At 36.4% G+C, this 22,924-nt stretch overlaps 1 protein-coding gene across 1 annotated transcript in view; it reads right to left on the bottom strand.

Annotated features, from left to right (window-relative positions):
- The window catches only part of Abcb5 (ATP binding cassette subfamily B member 5), an 87,571-nt gene that overhangs the window by 11,546 nt on the left and 53,101 nt on the right, over positions 1–22,924 (bottom strand). Inside the window, exons 20-23 of the mRNA XM_010641096.1 lie at positions 15,687–15,890; positions 12,057–12,157; positions 10,527–10,667; positions 1,408–1,564 (exon numbers count right to left, since the gene is read on the bottom strand). Of these exons, the coding sequence (XP_010639398.1) occupies positions 1,408–1,564; positions 10,527–10,667; positions 12,057–12,157; positions 15,687–15,890 (603 nt within the window). The remainder of the gene's footprint in view (positions 1–1,407; positions 1,565–10,526; positions 10,668–12,056; positions 12,158–15,686; positions 15,891–22,924) is intronic.

Genomic DNA, 22,924 nt, shown 5'->3' with positions numbered 1-22,924 from the left:
TATTTATTTATTTATTTATTTATTTATTTATTTATTTATTTACTTTTTGTTTTTTTGAGACAGGGTTTCACTATGTAGTTGAGACTGACCTGGAACTCACTGTATAGCCCAGGCTGGTCTCGAACTCACAGTGATCCTCCTGCCTCAGCCTCCAGAGTGCTGGGATTACAGGCGTGTGCCACCACGCGCGGCTTGATTTTAATTTTTATTTTTTTGGGGGGGTACCGGGGATTGAACTCGGGTCCTTGTACTTGCAAGGCAGGCCACCAAACCGCTGAGCTAAATCCCTGGCCCCTTTTGATTTTAATTTTTAAAAGCAGAGGAATTACAGAGAATTATTAGCATATAAAATAGATTAAATACATTAATTTTATAGTATTTATAAGAAATATTTCTATATCCCTGCATATAGTTTTATAAGGACATATATTAGTGAGAGATGCACAGTTTCTCTATTGTAATTTTAGAAAGAACAGCAGTAATATTATACATATAAATCCTAAGAATAAAAAATACTCCTTACATCTTTTACTTTTCAAAAGATAAGTATTTTGATTGTGATGTATCTTGAACATTCAGTTTTGAAAAATTCAAGACTTTTTTTTTAGTACTGGGGAGCAAAGTTGGGTCCTTGTACTTGCAAAACAGGTGGTGGAACCACTGAGCTAAATCCCCAGCCTCAAGATCTTTTTATTTCTGTCATAACAATGGGCATTCCTTTTAATAATTATGTAATTACTTGATAGTGTTTTGTTTTAAACTGTAATATATAAAAATGTATTAAAATTCAAGGGAAATAGTTATAAATGAAAAAAATTTAAATATATAATCAATGGCTGTTCCTATTTTAAAATTTAAAATGTTTAGAAATGTCAAAGTTGAATATATATTTTGTATAAGGCTGTTATTGAGAAACATTTTGAAATAATTTAATTCCCTATTATTTCCCTTTTAATATTCACAGTCTCTTAGCTAAATTTGTGCATATATCAACTTACCAAATATAGTTCCCATTTTCCTCTTATGTTTGTAGATATATTTATTAGGAAATACAGTGTGAGGCAATGCCACATTATTTACTTGTGTATATTATCAGAGGAAAGAAATGGCTAAAATCTAATATAGATCTTCACCCAAGACTAAAACTGTTGCTGTCTGAATACATTTCAGTATTCAAGTAAATTCTTTGTTTAAGAATACTCTCGTGGCATCAGGCTAATAAATTAAAAGCATATATTTTTAATATAGGGGTGAAAGTCTGATTAAGACAAGATCGCCTTCTTTGTAGGCATAAAATTCTTTGATATAAAATTTTAACTCCTTGTGTTAGTAGAACTATCTTTTGCAGAGTTAACAAATAATTTCTTCATGTAATAAGTGGACAATTAAAATCATAGTTGTACTTACTGGTTTTTTCCCTTTTTCACTCTGGCTGTCTATAGTTGGTTTCTTTCCCAACAAAGCAAACAGATGTGCAGCCCCAGATTTGGCCTTGGAATACTCAGGTGCCAAAACAAGTGTTTCTCCAATGGCCATAGCTCCATAAGCAATTGCAGTAAAAACTCTATCAAAAGAAAAAGCATTTGAATTTTAGGTCTGTTTAAAAATAGTAAAGTTTTTTTTTGTTATTTTTTGTACCGGGGATCGAACTCGGGTTCTTAGGCTTGCGAGGAAGGCGGTGGAACCATTGAGCTAAATCACTGGCCCTAAAAACAGTAAAGTTTTAAGAGTAAAGGAAAAAGTAGGCATGGGACTATAACCTTTTAGGCCGGATAGTGCCACTAATGCATATTCTGTATGCCAAAATAACCTTTGGAACTTGAGTAATCTTAAGAATTTCTCTTCTGATTAGACATAGATTAAAGACTCCAGCTAGTGAGCATAAAACTTTATAGCCACCTTAATGTAATGTTTACTTGTCTGGAGATTTTACAGAGAATTCAATTGACAATAGGAAGACTGTATCTCCAGTAATGAGATCTGAATTGATACAGTAGATAAGAAGTAGGTTTCTTTCTTTCTTTCTTTTTTCTTTTTGCATATAATGTAGTTAGAACAGATAACTGCTAAATGATTGATTATCCACCTGATAGGCTACATTATTTAAAAAGCAAAGCATAGGGATTGTACTTTCTTAAGACTCCAAAACAAAATCTCGTTAAAGTACACTGTAGCAAAGGATCGGAGAAAAGCTTTGATCTTGTAGGTTTGTTATAGATCATGATCTCAGTTTCACGTGTTCATTATAAAATGGTATGTAGGCATGATGTTTTTGGAAGCATACAGACTATTCAAAGTATCACATAACTATGGTTAAATGTTTTGTTTCACTTTAGACATGAAAATATTGTACTAAAATGAAAAAGCAATGCATACCACAATCAGCTAAAAGTATAATCCAGATAAAAGTGGACACACTTCACTGGCAATACTTAAGATACTAGGCGGTCAAAGGACCAGGGGAGACCAGCTACTTGTTCTCCCTTCTGGATCCCAGCAAGGTAAACACTTTTGGGCTCCTTCCAAATTTCTCTCTGAGGAATCTGTCAAAGGGTGAACACTGTCATCTCTTCAGGGATCTTAAACTTCAGATCCTGACTTTTGTTGGTTTTACCAACAAAATATAGAGGTCAAATATAGTATAATATATAAAAACAACTAGTTTACTGGGATGTCTGATGCTAAAATGATTATAGATCTGTGTCATTAAGACGTTTTTACTACTATCATTTACATAAATTGTTTAAAGCTCAAAAGGCCACTCAAAATATGTGGTATCCAGCTATAAACATCAAAAGTGGCTATTGAGTTTGTTCTGAGTTTAAAAAAAATTGGTTTTTATGCAAAGTAAAATCAGACTGGATGAGATTTAAGTCTCACTCAGCAAGTGGAGTGGGAAAATAGTTGAATGATGAGTCTGGAGATCTAGATTCTAAATGCACAGGGGTAAAACTTCTCTAAAGTCAACAACTGAGAACATAGCTTCATTCTCTGATTTGAGCTGTGTCAATATATATATATCTGCCTTAAAATTTCCCACCCTGAAGTTAATTTTAAGCAGTAGGCATATATGTCCAGGACTTATTCTCCTCTCATCTTGATGATCTCAGGAGGAGGCAGGCAGCAGTTGGGGGACTGTCATGGCAATGAACAGAGAAGAAAGTTGTCCTCTTTGGTTTGGCTAGCGAGGGTGCTTTCCTAACAAGAACAGTGATGTGCACAATTCTTCCATGCTGCTGCCAAGAGTAAAGATGGTGGTGGAAGCCTACTGTGCTTCTTTGCATCCCTTATTATTTCAAAGTATCAACTATTAAAATCCATTAATAAACCATCTATGATGCTCTTTTGGCCAATAATCAAATTTAATATTGAAAGTCTGATAGGAATCCCTGTCAATAACTTCACTTAGATTTCAGGAAGACCAAGGCACAAGCATGTAGACTGCCTGGCTCTGTTTCTCTGTCAGTTTTTCAAAGCTATGGCTTTTATTATTACTGGTACCATAATGTACCGTAAAGTTTCAATTCTCTCTTATCCATCTGCTGTACTTAGCTTCTTTCCTAATATGTACAGCAAAGAAAGAAGTAATTCAGGGAGATGGAGGATGGCCCTGAAGTGGGACATGGAGAAACCTCTTTTGGGTACAGTAGTTTCTGGATTATGTTGCAAAAAGCACGCAGAAACCAGCAAAAGCAAGCAGAAACTAGCCTAACAGCACTGATATAAAACGAGACAGGAGAAAATGTTATGACTTAATTTTAAATGCTCATTTCAGAGAAATGTCTGCAATAACAAGCAGATTTCTGGCTCTAAACTAGATTTAGAAATCAGATTAGATATGGTTGCAGGTTGAGCTCCAAGCATCCACATTTTAGCCAGTTCCTAGATTGAGGAGTAGGGAAATGCTTTGTAACAGAATAATACCGAATGTTTTTTACCTAAAAACTAAGTAGAATCCTACTAGGGCTCCAGGGAGAGGGAGATGTTTGTTTTTGCCTTCTGTTTTTTTGAGACAAGGTCTCACTATGTAATTTAGGCTGGCCTTGAACTTCTGCCTCACCTGTCCTGTGCTGAGATCACAGGTGTGTACCACCATGTCTAGAGAGTTTTTTTTTCCGTTTTGTGAATCTCTGCCATTCAGATAGTTGATTAGAAAAGTAGCTCTGTGGGCCAGGGATTTAGCTCAGTGGTGCTGCTGCTTACCTTGCAAGCACAAGGTCCTGAGTTTGATCCTCAGCACCAAAAAAAAAAGGAAAAGTAGTTCTGTGTCACCCTACGTTCTGGCAAGTGCTTGGCCAGGTAAACTGTGGTATGTCTCAAAGTCATACTTTTGACAGTAGGGGTTACACTGGGTCTCAGAAGACTGGAGTTTTGATGTTGAAGACAGTGCTGTACCCTTTTCCTTTTCTTCCCCAGAGAATCTCTTTTTGTCCTTATTAACAGAATAGGCATGCTTGCTCTCCAGTTTTTTTCTTTGTGTGTGTTTGTGGTTCTAGATATTGAAACTAGAGCCTTGGCAATGAGCTAAATCCCCAGACCTTTTAACTTTTAATTTTTTTTCTTTGAGTTGATAAGTTGTTAAGTGACCCAGGCTGGGCTCAAATCTGCAATATTCCTGCCTTTGCCTCCCAGTGTGCTGGGATTACAGGTGTGTGCCACCAGTCCGGCTGTAATCTGTTTGAATGACACTCAGATAAAAACTGATGCTAATAATGGCCCTAGCTCAGATAGCTTCCTGTTTCTTCCTTCACTCGGGGCATTGGGAAATACCAAGGTGATAATATCATTATCATTACTCTTACATTAATGGCCCTGCATATGATGTGACAGCTAAAATGCTCATGTCTCTAAAAGATGACCCATTGAAATAAATTTAATTAAAATAAATTCAGTAAAGGCAGTAGGCCAGAAGGGGGAGAAATTTTTGTATTGAGGCCCTTTGGTTCACTTATAGTATAGGGACATAAAATAATGCAAAGCAAATCACCTGTTCCATTCATGTTAAGAATCAGTCTAGGCTGGGGATTTAGCTCAGTGTTTTCACCGCCTGCCTCGCAAGCGCAAGATCCTGAGTTCAATCCCTGGTATTAAAAAAAAAAAAAAAAAAGTCTAGCTCTAGACATTTAAATGGAAAACTAAGCAAGAACTGTTTAAAAAATTAACTTCAGGAATATTCCATGAAAAATTTTTACAGAATGGTAACAAATACCTACTAAACAAAGCCTTTGGGATCTGGAGTCATGAAAGTGAATTTTATGCTTTGCTACTTGTTAGGTATGTGACTTTTAGCAAGTAACCTCTTGGAGTTTTATTATTTTCTATCTGTAATATGAGAATATTTCACAGGGTAGTTCAGAGGAGTAAGTAAATAATACATGAGTCTTTAATAGTGAATAAAAATGTACTTAAGGTTTGCTGTAGTAGAGATTATGGTAAATGATGGACTTGTTGGCAGTCTTGGGAGGCCCCTTCTGGAAACATCCTGAGGGAGTCACTGGCAAGATGGTGGCTGAATAAAGTCATGTGGTAATGTTTCTCTACAGACAGCCCAACTTGAGCAGTTATACATGCACCAGACTACTTTCACATGAGCTGGGGAATTCAGGTAAGAGACCACAGGGCCTGCTTTTAGTATAACACATCAAATCAAAAAAAAGAATCCTTGAAGAAGACAAGAAGGGAAGAGTTGCCACAATTAGCCTTCCCTGACTGCAAGCAGCATAGCAGGAGAGAGATGCCTTCAGCTTGGGTGATGGAGAAAGAATGAAGTCCAGGCCTAGCCTTGAAAGCCAGTACGAGGCCTGCTGTGGTGAAACCCAGTGTCTGGCACAGCTCCATGACCTCTACGCCAGTCAAATGAGCATCTGGAGCATCCCAGCTTCACCCCTGGGAAACAGGGCCCAGAAGCTGCCCAAGGCTTGATCTCAGAGGCTGCCAGGGATGCTGCAGGGAGATTCAGCACCTGGTAGAAACAGAAGGGATATACACAAGGCAGGCCAGAGCTCACATATGGAGCCTCTAGACTGGCCCTGAGCAGCAGAGGGACAGACTCAAGTTTTGGCTACATCATTTCCAACCTCAAGGTACACCTGCTCTCCTCCAGAGATGGTGTAGGCCCCTGTGCTACGAGACTCAGGGATGGCTAAATCAGTTTAGCACCAGCCTTGCTGACTATAGGACTATCTCCTTCTTTGCTCTGTCCTTGAGCAGTATAGCTTTTGCCAGGTGAGTACTCACAAATGGGGCTCTAGAACCTACCCTAGCACCAGGCAGAGGCTTACACTTTATGGGGTGGACTGTTTTTCAGCCTGCATGACCACCAGCTATGGTGAGTGCCCAGTAAACTTAAAGCTGTGTAGGTCCTTCAGGTCATGAGACCCAGGCACAATCTAGCTTAGCGTCAGCCCAGGTGGCAGGAGACTGTCATCACCAATGCTGCCCCAACCTCAAGTAGCACAGTGTGGTACAAAGCCCCATTTGATGTGGGTAGGACAGGGTAGTAAGTATGTGACTCTGCCCTGGAACTAAGTGCTAGTCTGCTGAAACCTAACACTAGGCAGATCTCATTAGCCCCCACACCAAGGAGGAAGACACACAGCCCTAGTCTATGGGGCTTCTATTTCAGCTAGCATCATGTTTGTGGCTGATTCTTATGCTGTGAGTCCCCCTTAGCAATGGAAAGCCCATCACAGTGAGAGCCTCATCCTAACCCACATTGTTCTGATTTAGTGAGCTGTGGGTTCAGGGTGTGACACACTTTGGTGACATTCGTGGCTACAGGTGTGGCATAGGAGGTACATATGGGCCTATTCTGGCCCCAGGGAGAGAGAGACCTTAGGAATAGACTATTCTCTTTGTACATTTTTGTTTCTTTCTGAATGATGCACCAAAAGTACATTTGAAACAAACCTGGTTCCCAGAGAACAGTGAATATGTTGGGGGAGGGGAGAGGAAATGGGAAGATATTCATCATGGGGAATTACAGTTAGGAGAAAGGAGTCCCAGGGTGTTATCGGAGAGTAGGGTGGGTATAGATAACAGTGTAAAAAACAAGTCACGTAAAGCTGACTATGGAGACATGTTTCTAGGAATGACTGGACTGCCTAATTATGCACTATTCCAAATTTCCCCCTTTAGTTAACTAATTAATTATTCTGGGTCATGCTAAGGTTTGAATTCAGGGTCTTATGGTAGGCAAGGACTATACCACTGAGCCATGCTCCCAGCTCTCTCCCTTTATTTTGATTCAGTTATTTTATTTATTCAATGAACTTTTATTGTGTGCCTTCAATGTGTGATGCCAGCCTTTTGTTTTTGGCTTTGAGGAAACATCCGTGAATAAAATATGCTGAGACCTGTCCTCAGCCTATGAAATAAACAAGTACAAAAACAAAAGATAGTTTCATATAGTAGTAAGACAGTAATGGAAAGGTGAGGAAGGAGGGGTAAGGGAACACTTTAGATCATCAGTGAAAGTGCCTTTGAGGAGTGGATGCCTGGATGGTAAGAAAGAGACAGCAGAGCAAGGACCCAGGGAAATGATCCTTCCAGGCACAGGGAAAAGACAGTGCCAATACCTTGAGAAGGAGTGTTCCAGAGACATAAGCCTCGAGTGTGGGGCTGAGGTGCAGTCTGCAAGAGAGATAGTGATGGGTAAAGCTAGAAAGGAAGAAGCCCCATCTTGAAGGGTTTTCAGGTTGTGGTAAGGAATTTCACTTTATTAAAATTTCAATAGGAAGTTACTATAATATTTTAAATTAATTAAATACAATTAGATTTTTGCTTTAGCCACTCACCTGTGTGCTGTATGGAGTGGATTCTAAGGAAGCAGGAGGGGACATAAGGACATCAGTGGGAAGACGTTTGCCAGGCAGGATATGGATAAACATGACATGAATGGAGGGAGTTAAGAAGTATTTAGGAATTAGAGCTCTGAGGACTTGGTAGTCTGTGTGATGGATAAGGGAGGGCAAGAGAAGCAACAGGGATACTTCCTAGATTTTTGGGCGACTGTATGGATGGTGGCTGTACTGTTAGTCCCTGGAGATTTAAGAAGACAGAGAGGTTTAGATGTCTTGTGGGAAGATGAATGTCTTTGAGGAGCTGAGTTCTGTTTTGGACATGCTGACATATTGTGAGGTACCCAAGAGGATGTCTGTAGTAGGTAGTTAGAAGAGAGTTTGATTTTCAGGGTTAGGGTTGAAAATATACAGAAGTTATCAAGACACATTATTTAACATTGTCAGGCTGGATGAAATCACCAATGAGAGTGTACAGATGAAAGGTCTGAGAGCTCTAAAGTCCTTCAACAACACAAAACCAGAAAAACAAGAGCCAGTAAAGGAAATGCAGGAAGTGGGCCAATGACAAAAAATAAAAGTTTAGAGAGGGCTGGAGAAGGAAATGTTTCAGGAAGGAGCTGTCACATACCACTGAGAGGCCAAGTAAAAGACTGGAAGACCGAACTGAGTATAAGTGGATGAGGTACAGGTCAGTGATGACCTTGATCATGAGTCTTTCTAGTGGTGTGTGGGAAATAAGCTTGACTGGCATGAGTTTAAGAGAGATAGGAATGATCAGAAGATGGTGGGGGCAGGAATAAGCACCCATTTGGAATTTTGCTGTAAAGGACAGCAGAGAAATACGAAATTAGTAGAAGGGGACTTTAAGTCATGCAAAAGAATTCTTTTTCTTTATAGATGACTATAGAGCAAAGAAAGAGTATTAACAGAAGTTAATAAAAAGAAAATTCTGGAAGGGTTTATAAAATCAGACAGCCTACATTAACATAACTCTTTCATTAGTTTGTTTTCTGCTAAATACCTAAAATCAGTTATACTGAAAGACTGGCACCTTGGAGATTTACAGAGCCATTCAAGTTTAGAAAAATGTGTTTTGAGTTCGAAGCAATTGATTTGCAAACAAACTTGGAACACAACTAACTTTTAAGTTTGGCGGTGCCTACATTACATTAGAACCAAGGGGCGATCCTGGCCGCTTGAATGGGTGCCTGTGAATTGAATAGATTACGTGATTTACCATATTTTGTTTGTTGGTAATCTGATTTACTGATGCATTATAATGAAGCCCAGGGTTACTGTATGATTGTAGCATAGGGAGTGCTGCACACTCTTAGAGGTAAAGAGGATGGTAGAACTTGGAGACTTCATTTTTCTGTTGAAATTTTAAATACAGATATCTTGTTTTACAAGGAAATCTGCTTTTAGGAAACTGCTAAGTGACATTTCCTGCTAAACTGCTAAATTTTAACGGGTAAGATTCTGGAGTACTGGGTTGGCAAAGTATAGATTTTTTTTCTTCAGTTAGCAAAGAAACTTTCTCAGTTCATGCTTAGACAAAAATACTTTCATTTGAGTAAAAACTAAAATTTTTATCAAGTTTTCTTGAAATTACGTGGCTTAAAATGACTCTTTGATGTCTTCTCGAATTGAACACATTTCCTCAATACAAATATATGGCACCAATGGAGATATTGAAAGGAACTTCCTGAGACTTGGGAGGCAAAATAGTTCCCAAAGTCCTTTGCCAATGGCAGTGTTTTTAGGAAAGGTATCACCTCCCAATTGTTATTTAGAAAAAGCTGACCCTTGCTTTGATGTGCATGTTTTAGTAGGTTGTAAATAAAAATTCCTTAAAGTCAAATATTGCATGTATTTTCAAGTTCTAGGTGTTTAGTGATGACATTTATGATATAAATTACTAAATTTTCTGACTTAAGAAGCTCAGAGTTAACATCCAAAATTAATGAAAAATTTTTTTTCTACCAGGAATTGAACTAAGGACTTTGCACTTGCCATGCAGGTGTGGCGCCACTGAGCTAAATCCCTGCCCCTCAAAATTAATTTTTATTATTTCAGTTGGTTGTATTTAGGTGTTTTTATAAAGTAAAAAAAGTTATAACTATGTGAACAGAATTCCAAAATATAAGCTCCATCCAATGCTTTGGGAAGAAGCAGCTTCATTGGTAATCATAATCAATTCCAAATGTGATTTGTTGAAGGGAAGTACTCATTTACATATAATTTTTTCTGGAGTATTTGCTTAGCAAAGAGCTCAACCTTAAAGTTAATCATACTTAATAAGGGCATCTCTATATTGGGAATTCCACAAAATCACACAGATTACGTAGGGAATGGATACCAAGAAAGCATTTTTTGCTTTTGTATTCCCGAATTATACTAAGTAGAAGCAGTGAGTGATTCTTTTGGGAGTTTAACTCAGATTGTTTGTATAATCTTAGTATCAGTACTTTATCAACTATGCTATAGTTCTTATAGACATTTAATAAAAACAAAAATTAGCTTGATTAAGTCATTCTGTAGTATAAACATATATCAAAACATCATATTGTATAATATATACAATTATTATTTGTTAGAAAACATTTTCAAAGCATGCCATTTCCATCTAAGTGGTTTAAATGATGATCCTGTGTAAATATCACCTTTCTGGTCCACCTGTACAGTACATGATCCACTTATAGAGTCTTGGTGTTTGCAACTTACACGAACATGCCCTCCGGTGTCATCCGTCCAGCTTGAATTAAATAGGCTCCAAACTGAAATCCTGCTGCATAGGCGAAATATACAAAGGCATGGCTGAATGCGTAACAGCTTCCAATGATCTGTGCTTTCTTCAAGGTATTTCTGAAATGCACAGTTTGCCAAATAATGGGGCATGAATTACAACAAAGTCACTTTAATAAATGTAGAGTAACGAATATAGAGGTCTTTGAAGTGTTAAAATTGGTAGATATATATTTTCAAGGATTAAGGAGAACCTGATTTTCTTTTTAATACTGAGAATTATAGTGAAGACAATGATATAATGATTTTCTCTATAAATATATACTGTGTAGTTTACTGTAACAAATTTGCCTTTGTTTACTTTCCAATGAATGGACAACGTCTGTGAAAGGACAGTTAAAGGGATTTTGTTTGGAGGCATTTAGAAGTGTTCTCCAAGTGTTTATTGTAATCCTGCATTAATAGGGTAAATAGTGACAGTTAAGGGGTGATGCTGACCATAAGCATGAATGCAAAGAGTACAAAGTTATCTCTCTGGCAAAATAATACACCACTGAGGGTGATAAGGAGGATGAGTTTAATAGCACATTTATTGTGTATATATTTGTTTTAAAATGTAAAATATCCTAGAGATTTTAATGTAAAAGAAAAAATGAAAAAAGGAAAAAAATGGAAACAAAGTCTTTGTAAATAGGAAAGGGTGGAGGGGGTGAAGGGAGATGCAGGAGTTTGGGGGAAAAATGAGAATCAAGATCTGTTACGTAGGGGCCAGGGATTTAGCTCAGTGGTTCCGCCCCTGCCTCACAAGCACAAAGACCCAAGTTCGATCCCTGGTAACAAAAAAAAAAAAAGCAAACCAAAAAACAAAAAAACAAAACCCAACCTACCAACCAAACAAACAAAAAACAACAAAAAAGATTTGTCATGTAAAGGTACAAGATCCAAATGATGAATATAACTCTACTGTATACTTAAAAATACCAATAAACTCAATGGAAAAAAAAGAATAGGCAATCTTTCTTTCTTGAATATGTTGTTTCCTCAGTCTTTTCAGAAAATGAAGATAAATGCGTACACTTAGTAAGACAGGGTGAGTAGAAAGTATGCCAAAAAATGTATACATCAGGAAAAAAACCTTGTACAGACATTTTAATACTAAATTTACTGAGCTATCATGAGATTAATACAAGTTACCTTGGGCCTCTACAATTACAAGAGATGCCCAAAGTAGTGGCCATTGGCTTCCAGACATTTATTAGTAGGGTGAACTGCTGAAATGTGTGTATGTTTTTTTGGCAGACTCTGTAGTAACATGAAAGACCTAAACTATGTATTATAGTTGTGCTTCCCCTTGACTCATCTCTGTTTCCTCTAGTGGAGTCACATGAGAAATCACGTTACCCCATCTTAGGAAAGCCAGTGGGTTGACCAGCAAACCACTGCAGTCCTTGAGCGCACTGGGTTTCCAGACAAAGTGAGTCAGTGCAGTCAGCATGCATCTATAGTCACCTGTGCTGGCTCTGGAGCGTCTCCCCGTACATTTGCTCAAAGACTTTTTCTCTTGTTAGTGACACTGTAGTACGTATGTTCTCCACAGCTTCAGTTGCTATCTTGTAAAATAAAATATAGAAATAAAATTAGTGACCTTTGAACTTCTCATAGGCAGTGAATTCCAATCACGTACAGAAGGGACAGAGTCAGTATGTCAATTCATTTTTTCTGGTAAGTATCTTATCTTCCTTCACCCTGCCATAAGATATAAAATTTTTTTTCAGGATAAAAAGCTTTAGGAAAATTATTTTGAAAAGATTTAGTGTACTGTTTAGCTGCCTTCAGGTTTTTACTGAATTTCAATTTAAATTGATTACATAGGTAGGGAAATCAAGTATCAGTGAGCATTATGTTTATAGCAAAGGAGCTTTCTATAAGTTATGAAACAATTTAAGTAAATGATAGTAGAGAGAATTGAGTAAATAATTATTTTATTCTAGCAAAAAAATGCAAATAGCAACCAAAAAGCACTCAGGAACATTCCAATAAATTATGTGATGTGCCTATAATATTCTTGTTTTTTGGTACCGGGGATTGAACTCTGGTCCTTGCGCTTGCAAGGCAGGCCACCGAACCACTGAGCTAAATCCCCGGCCCCCTATAATATTCTTTATATGATAAAACTTTTTCTCTCTTTTTTTTTTCAGTACCGGGGATTGAACTCAGGTCTTTGCCCTTGTAAGGGAGGCCACCAAACCACTGAGCTAAATCCCCAGCCCCTGTTTCTCATTTTGATATGTGTGAACTTCAAAAGATATTTGATTCAAATGTGATTAGTGCTCCATATTTATATAGTTTTTAAAAATAATGTATAATTACATAGAATTCAAGATGGAGTATGATTTGGCTGAGAATAATGTTTTGGATGTGAGAGCACAGGTAGGCTTGAAAGACAAACTTTCCATTTTTATGTTTAGGCGTGGGCTGTTGCTGTAGGTTATGGGAGATAGGACCCCACACAGATACCTCACGTTAATTGAAAACAACTTGGCTTGCAGCAAAGAATTAGATTTCTGTATTGTGGTTAGGACACCTGGATTCCGCTGTCAATTTTGATGTTAAGTTGTTTTATGTTCTCATTAATTTCAAAATGAACTAAAAAATTCTTCATTTTTAACATATTCTGTAGTGTGCAAAGAAAATAGATAAAAACTTTGAAGAAAAATAAAAAAGAAATGAGCAGCAACAAAAAATCTTCCTAATTATTTTTTATAATTTAGAAAGGAATATTACTATAAAATCTTAGAAAATACTGCACTCTTAAAAAACTAATAAAGCCACTTTAAGTCTGAAAAATAAAACATTTGATGATTTATTCAAATCTACAGATGCAACTAAGAAGGACCAACATATTTTATGGCTCTATATTCTAAATTGATCCTTGATAAGTTAACTTATTTAAAACTATAGGAAAAAGATTTAGATAGGAATTACTGATTACAAGTCTGAGGTTATTCTTGGGTGTTTTTTTGTTTGTTGGTTGTTTTTTTTTTTGGTACCAGGGATTGAACTCAGGTCCTTGCACTTTTGAGGCAGGCGGCAGAACCACTGAGCTAAATCCCCAGCCAGTCTGAGGTCATTCTAATATTATAAGAAGTAGTCCAGTAGTGCAAACCTATGGCATGCATGTTATTATTATTATTATGTTTTTAAGACAAAAGATGTTAATGTATGAGTTGTTTTTTTCTAAACTAAAACCTCAGTATTCAGGTTTAATTGCAATGTTGGCACTTTGCAATAAATGAATGAGTTTTGGGTTACAGTTTGGACACTTGTCTGTAAAAGGTTTTCCATCACTGGAATAGTTAAAGTCACATATGGAACTGAAGCTCCTCTCTCTCTCTCTCTCTCTCTTTATGTCGAACCCCCCTCTCTCTCTCTCTCTCTCTCTCTCTCTCTCTCTCTCTCTCTCTCTCTCTCTCTCACACACACACACACATAAATAGGATGAATCAAATCTAAGTAATGTCTCATTAATTTAGAAACTGAGAAAATTATCACAAATTTTAATCATACAGGGAGGCTAAATAACTGTTTACTGTCTCCAAGGGAAATTTCTCTCTATAGTTGAGTCTATACAGCACTTACAGACATTTTAAAGGTTTTTATCTAGTGCCAATGGCAGAAAGGGTCAGGCAAACCAGAATACACCAAGTATGTGCTTGGCATCCTTACTCATGAACATTAAGATTTACGAATGTTCCAGCTGTGGTTCAGTTACAATGACCCTGATATTAAAATCATTTTCATATCCAGAAGATGTTCAGCAATGTGGTAAAGATCTTTCTAACCATCTCATGAGATGAGTAGCTTAAAGACCTGGGATCTTTATATGTATATAATATGTATATGATGCAGCTTCGAAAAGCTATCATGGAAAGCAGGTTTTGGGCCTCATCAAGTTAAAAGCTAGGAAGAGTGAGATAGAAAGCCACCAAAGGACAAGCAAACCAAGAACAGCAGCAAGAAGCATAAAAACAAAAAAGCTATGACTGCGTACTATCCAAATACAGGCAGCCTGGGAAGATAATGTACTTCCTGCCCCTCCAAGGAAAGTATGAGCAGAACATGGAGGAGTAATTGACAGTGATGTACAAAGGATTCCTACTTCGGAGAGTGATCAGGTTAAATAACATCTATCTCAATTCATAGATATTACAATAATGTATCTTTAAATCTTCAGTATAAAGGTTATTTGTATGATCATGATTGATCCTGAGAAGCTTACTATGCCAAACAATTTTCCAATTAATTATACATAAATTGTGCATCTTGATCAGTATTCAAGTGGCCCTTGTCTCTAAAACCTTACCTTAGGTACTCTGAGTATCAGTGCATTGCCTTGAATTCAGTAACTATTATGTTTCATATTTGCTATGAAAAATAAAATACCTAGAAGAATGGCTCAGGAAAATGTAATTATTAACAATTAGAGAATCATTAACAATTAGGGGAATCAAGGTGCTAAAAAACCCTCCCATGATAGGTAACGGTAGGGCTGACATTAAGTGCTTACTGATATTAAGTGCTGAGATTAAGGGCTGACATTAAGTGCTTACTGTCTCCTAGGCAAAGTTTTATGTATAATAATGCTCATTTGTATAATACACAAAGCTGTAAGTGGATTATTATTCCCACTTTACAGATGAGAAAATGCAAGTCCACAGACGTTGACACAACATACTCATATCACACATTTGTTAGTGGTAGGATGTGGATTCTAGTCTAGCCAGTTTGACTCAGGTCCTGTGGTCTGAATAATGCACCTTATTGCTATAATTCATCTACCCTATGCTAATTTCTTTTTCTATGTATTACCCTGCTTCAGACTCCTAAGTAATGAGGTTAACATATAATAATGACAGAGCTGTGATTATTTTTCTTTTAAAATATTATGCTAAACTGGGCATGGTGGCGCATGTCTATAATCCCAGCACTCGGGAGGCTGAGGCAGGAGGATCGCTGTGAGTCCAAGACCAGCCTGGGCTACATAGTGAATTCCAGGTCAGTCTCAGTTACATAGTGAGTCCCTGTCTCAAAAAACAAAAAACAACAAAAACAATTATGCTCATGGCAGCCTTCATTTACCTTTCCGGCACGCTTGAGTTCCTGCTTATCCTTCTTGGCAAATCCAGTCACTGCTGCAGTTTCAGTCATTCCTGTGAGAGCAAGCACTGGAGCAATGATCAGAATCAAGAGTGTCATCTCCCATCCGTATGTAAGGGAGATGATAACCGACAGTCCCATGTTAGTTGCATTTTGTGTTAAGACACCAACCCTTGAACTTGTTGCCTATAATCAGACATATTTTAGGAAAAAAAAGTCAGCTAACTTAAATCTACAGAACTTCCTCTTATAATTTGTGGAAAACATTGTAGGCTTCTTAAAAAGGTTTATACTTAGATCTATACTTTGAATTTATATTTGTTGAATAAACATATATTGTTAAAATGCCCTCACCTAATGAAGGAGGCATGGTTAATTTTCTGCTCCTTGTCCAATACTGAGATGTCCCCATGAACTGGTGTATACTTTGGCAGAACACCACGGGATAGGTAATGGAAACAATCTGAAATTAAGTATAATCTACTTAAAGGAAGACATGTGGTTGCCACTCTGAGAGCTCATTTTGAACAGTTCTTCAGGACTTTATATTCCAATGCAACCAGTCCAAATTAAAAGTATTAAATGTTAAAGTTCCAGGATTTCTTTTGTCTTCTCAATATCTGAACAGCATGTGGGCATGCGCATACCCACACCCACCCCTACACCTCTTCCATCCTAATTTACAAACCCTTGAAGATAAAAACTGATGCTTAAAAGTAGAAGACCCATGGTTAAAAGTAAAAATGTTAAAACTAACATAAGAAATTGAAGCCAATTTTTAGTTAGGCATTTTTCAGTGTTTACTATTTATAAAGTTGTGGTTATATTTATTGGGAATTTTATGAGAAAGTAAATTAATATGAAGGGAAACTCTAGTTTTACATGCCTACATAATAGAATAAACATCTAATTAAAATGTAAGTGCTTAGAAAAGATGAGTTATGTATATGCATTCTTTTTTGTTTGTTTGTTTTTGGTACCAGGGATCGAACTTGGTCCTTGTGCTTGCAAGGCAGGTGGCGGAACCACTGAGCTAAATCCGCAGCCCTGTATATGTGTTCTTTATAAAGGTTTTGCATATTTTGTTTCACACAGAGTAAAACAGGAGAAAACGCTATATTTTAGCTATATAATCCTGACCCTAAACCTGTTCTTGCTGTCCCCTGCATGAACACCATCCTCATCCTACTCTGACTCTGCTCCCCCACTCTGGGCTGCAGCAAAACATGGACACCCAACTGAAATATCTGGATGTAAACCTGGGCCCTGCCCCCTGTTTCACACTGCTAGAGGGCCAGCACTGTTAGTCACTATAGCGTCATGGTGTTGAACAGAGGGATTAAGGATATTCATTGAACTGTATACTTGGGATATATTTCTTATTTTCTTTTTTGTACTTCATAAAGTGATATCACTAAATAAAAGGCTGAAGAAGCATTAGCAAGATAGAAAAGGACCTGCAAACATTAAAATTCAAGGTAAGATAAAAGAAGTCCTAAAAATTCTTCAAATAAATAGAACTGTCTTCATAATTGTTTAATGTTTTATGAATTGCCTTTAAGTGGGATACGTGGTATTTAGATAAGAAACTAAAATGTTAAGTTACTTTCCTACTAGAATAAAAAAATGAGGATCCCCATCTCTAACATAGAAACGTTATGAAGAACTATATTTTAAAATATATATTTTACCCAGTTATAGTTATTACACACTCTTGTAATTCCAGCACTTGGAAAGCTGAGGCAGGAAGAGTACCCTGAGTTTGAGGCTAGCCTGAACTACATAGTGATACCCTGACTCAAATTAAAAAAAAATATCTTTTGTTCTGATCTTAAAATCATGATAAATGGAAAAAGTTTAAACAATGTTAAAATTTGCATTCTTCTAGACAGGAATACTCACACATATCAAATTGGAATTACTGTGTGAATGCAGATTTGTATTTCACTTTTATTCCTTATATTGTACTGCAAGCTATTTTTTGAACCATCAAATGTTCTTCAATGAATATTTGAATGGATTCAAAATTTTCACTATTAAAAAAAGCATAGTGAACAACTTTATGCAAAACCTTTGTATGCATCTTTTATTTCCTAATGTTATAGTCCTAAATGGAATTAGTATTTAAGTATATATTTACATTCTTGGTAGATATTTTCAAATTCCTTCTCTAAGAGACTACACCTATTTATACTAAACTACCAAACATTGGTTGGGGAATACAACTTTGATAAGACAATTACAGTACATAAAAAGAAGGGGATGGCATAGGAAGTGGAAGGAAACAGTATACAATTGTAGAAACAGAATTGCATATATGGTAGAGTTTCGGCCTCTGGCCAATGTGGAGTAACCGGAATTCATTCTCTCATCTTAAACAGACAAACAAACAAATAAAAAATTGACAAAATACACAAACCAGTGGTTTTCAACACAGTGGACATAGATAACTAAGGCAGAGATCACAAACATATAAGGTGAGCTCTCTGATTGCCTCAGCTTACTTTCTTGAAAGATTTTCCATATGGCAATATAGGGAAGATGAACTGAACCAGAGCCCAGCAGATTCTCTGAGTTGAGGAGATGAAGCTGAGCATCTGAGAAGTCCAAGTCAGACAGAGTTTCCACCATGCAACACCAGAGAGGAGGGAAGTACGCAGAAAGATTAATCAAGATATCTGCAGGGGTCCTTGAGTATTTAGCTGAGTAGTGTGAAGACTGAATATAATGTCTGTTTATGCCAGCCGCACTGGAAAATTTTGATTCATAGGTCTGTGGGTAGAGTATGTAGATGGGTCAGGTATTGGTAAGAGGCTTCAGTCCTGTCTACTTAGTCTCAAAATGAAGACCCAAGCCACCTGCTTCAGAAGCACAAGGTCCTGAGTTCGATCCATGGTACCAAAAAAAAAAAAAAAGACCCCAAATGGAGCAAACTACTTCACTTAAAATGCATCCAGAACAAATCTCAAGAATTTTTACAGAAGTACAAAAATAGTCTGCACTGAAAATTTAAAATTCACACTGTGTGGCATCCAGTTAAAGATTACTAAGTATGCTAAAATACCAAAATAAAATGCATAATAAGGATAAAAATTAATCAGGACTGTTAAAATCAGGATTTTTTGTTAAAAAGTTAGAAATGCTCTATCATCCAACTTATATGTAGAATCTAAAAAAGCCTGACTCATATAAACAGTAAAACAGTGGTTGGCATAGGCTGAAATTTGATAAGATTGAAGAGATGCTGGTTAAAGAGCATAAAGTTTCACTTAGGAAGCATAAGTTCAAGGGATCTTCTTTCTGTGTGTCATGGTGACTATATTCAATATACTGTATACTGGAAAATTGTTAGAGTAGATTTTAAATGCTTTCACAGCAAAAAAAGTTTATGATGTAATTCATATATTAAATAGCCTGATTATCCATTCTAAAATGTATATATCAAAATATTATTTGTATACCATAAATATATACAAGTTTTACTTCTCAATTAAGTTACTAAATACCATATATTTTAAAAATTGAGATCAAACATATAAAAAAGAGTCATATCAAAATTCTAGAAATGAAAAATGTTATGTCTGAGATGAAAAATACATGAAATAGGATAAAGAACAGATTAGATATTGAGGTTAGAAAAGATAATGAGTTTGAAGACATAGCAAAAAAGAAGACTTCAAAAAATGCAGAAAAAAGAATTATATCATTTTTGAGCTGTAGTAGAATTTCAAGCAACTTAATAGATATGTAGTTGGAGTCCTCAAAGGTGAAGAGAGAGACTGGAGTGACAAAAAATATTTAAATAATAAGTAATGAAATTTTCAAACAGTGAAAAGTGTAAGCACACGAATCTAAGATTAGCAGTGATCTCCAAACATGAGTAATAAGCTAGAAATGGTACATAATTTTAAAATCAGCAATTAAGAAAGAAACTTTAAAAATAGCTAAAGGTAAAAAAGAAACATGTACAGAGGAAAACAGGTATGGGAAATTATAGCTATGTCATTGAACAGAATACAGTGAAGAAGAACATAGAGCAATATCTTTAATTACTGAAAGAAAAAAATCTGTCAACCTCAATTCTGTAGCCAGTGGAAATATATTTCAAAACTGAAGGTGAGGGCTGGGGGTTGAGCTCAGCGGTTTGGTGGCCTGCCTTGCAAGCGCAAAGACCCGAGTTCAATCCCTGGTACCAAAAAAAAAAAAAAAAACCTAAACTGAAGGTGAAATCCCTGGTAACACACACACACACACACACACACACACACACACACACACACACGCAAAAAGAGAAAAGACCTACATTAACATAATTAGAAACAAAAAAGATGAAATCACTATAGATATTATCCAAATCCAGAAGATCGTTAGCAACTGGTATGAAAAATTGTACTCTAAAAAACAAAAAACAAAACAAAGCAAAAAACCCTGGAGAATCTTGAAAAAAAATCAACAAATTCCTAGACTCATATGATTTACCAAAATTGAACCAAGAGGATATAAAAAAATGCTGAAAAATCTAATAACAGACAATGAAATTGAAGCTGAATTAAAATACCTACCAACAAAGAAAAACCCAGGACCTGATGGATTCGTTGCTATTCCAAAAGAACTTCAGGGCAGATATAATGCCAATACTCTTTAAGTGCTTTAATGAAATTGAAACAGTAGGAGCATTTTCAAACTCCTGCAAGGATGGTTCAACATGTGCAAATAAATAAATGTAATACATTATATAGACAAGGGCAAAAATTACATGACTACCTAAACAGATGCAAGAGCCTTTGAGAAAATCCAACAGCCATTCATGATGAAAACCCTGATGGACATAGAAATTTGATGGACATCGCAATTTGATAAAAGCCATTTATGACAAAAGTACTGGCAACATTATATTAAATGGGGCAAAATCTAAAAGCTTTCCCTCTAAATTTAGGAACAAGACAAGAATGTCCACTGTCACCACTCCTGTTAAATATGGTACTTGAAATATTACCCAGAGCAATTAGTCAAGAGAAGGAAATAAAAGGGATACATCTAGGGAAGAAGTCAAATTATCACTATTTCCAGATGACATGGTTCTTTACATAGGTAACTCAAACTTCCACTAAAAGATTCCTGGAATTAATAACCAAAATCAGCAATGCAGCAGGATACAAAATCAATTGCATTTCTATCAAAATAGAATGTATACCAACAATGAACTAATTGAGAAAGAAATTAGAAAAACAATACCAGGCACAGTAACAGTAAGAAAAATTAAATGGGAATTAACCTAGCCAGGGAAGTGAAAGATCTCTATGATAAAAACTACAGTACTCTGAAAAGGAGGTTGAAGAGTCCTTAAGGAAATGGAAAGATAGTGACCCTATTCCTGGATAGGCAAAGCCAACACTGCCAAAATGCCCATTCTCCCAAAACTGATATGTAGATTAATGTAATCCTAATCAAAATACCAGTGACATTCCTCATAGAACAAGAAAAAAAAATCCTAAAATTCATATGGAACCAAAACCAACCAACGAACCAAACAAACAAAAAACACCTTTAATAGCAAAAGCAATCCTGGGTAATAATAAAGCAGGAGGCATCAGGATCCTGGATATAAAGTTATATTACAAAGGTACAGTGATAAAAAACAGCATGTTACTGGCACAAAAACAGACATGTGGACCAAAGAACAGAGAACACAGAAATAACCCCAGACACATTCAGTCACCTGCTCTTCGATAAAGGGGTGAAAAATGTGCTGGAGGAAAGAGTGTCATTGGCAAATGGTGCTGGGAAAGCTGGCTATCCACAAGGAGAAGACTGAAGCTAGATCCAAGTCTATGACCATGTATTAAACTACGATCATATAATTCAAAGGTATAAATACTAAAACAGAAACAATTAACCTGCTGGAAGAATAAGATAGGTAAACCTCTTGAAGTCATAGGCACAGGTAAGGACTTTCTGAATAGAATCCCAGTTGCACACAAAATAACAACAAAAATCAACAAATGAGATCGGATCAAATTAAAAAGCTTCTGAGAGCAAAGGAAATAATCAAGAGAGGGAAGAGACAACCTACAGAATGGGAACAATTTTTTACCAGCCACATGTTGGATAGAGGATTCATATCTAGAATGTATGAAAAACTGAAAAATTAGACCCCCCCTACCAGAATAAAAGACCCAATCCAAAAAGTGGACAATTGAAATGAATAGCCACTTCTCAGAAGTACAAATGGCCAATGAATATATGAAACTATAGTCAACATTACTGGTTACTAGAGAGATGGAAGTTAAAACAACACTGAGATTCCATCTTACTCCAGAGTGATTATCACCAGATGTCAGTAGTAAATGCTGACAAGGCTGAGGGGAAAAAGAAAGCCTTCTATATTGTTGGTATGAATATAAACTGGTACAGCCATTATGGAAATTATTATGGAATTTCCTTAACAAACCAAAGTTAGAAATTCCATTTGTCCCATTTCCTTGCTAGATGTGTTCTCAAGAGAATTAAAATATATATCGTATTACAGCAATACATGCTTACCAGTATTTATAGCAGCACAATAGCTAAATCACAGAAGTGGTCTATATGTCCATCAACAGATGAATAAATAAAGAAAATCTGGTATGTATGCACAATGGAATACTACTCGGCCATGAAAAGGACAAACCTGGATCAGTTAGAGGAAAACGGATACACATTGAATCCATAATGTTAAGTGAAATAAATCAGACACATAAGCTTATATTTTGCATAATCTTATAAGAGAAAGCCAAAATATAAATAAGCAACAACGTAAAGATACAGCATAGGAAATAGAGATCTTTGGCAAATTGGAAAGGGACTGAAGATGGAGGAGGAGGGAAAGAAAGAAAGGAGACAAAAAGAAATAAGATGTATCATGTACATATGCCAGCATCAACAATGGATGTATTCATGATGTACTGCAAACAGCAATAAAATAAAATGCAAAAACGCAGGAATTCCTGATAAATGAAGAGAAGAACGTGAAGATATGTGACTAATGAAGAATCATGCATCCAATGATGCTAGTCTTCCCCTGTACAAAAATAAAGAAGAAGTAACTTATTTGAGCTGTTTCTTTAGCCAAACAAATACCCTTGATGCCTTCTATTTAAATTTACCAGAAAAGAACGCAGAAATGTGCAAGTACATCTGGAGGCTGAAGGAAAATGATAGAAAAGGAAATGTGTATATAC

This window comes from Fukomys damarensis, unplaced genomic scaffold, assembly GCF_012274545.1.
Source record: "Fukomys damarensis isolate Sample0158 unplaced genomic scaffold, DMR_v1.0_HiC HiC_scaffold_4, whole genome shotgun sequence".
Taxonomy (NCBI): Eukaryota; Metazoa; Chordata; class Mammalia; order Rodentia; family Bathyergidae; genus Fukomys; species Fukomys damarensis.
This window is presented reverse-complemented; position numbering and strand designations above follow the sequence as displayed.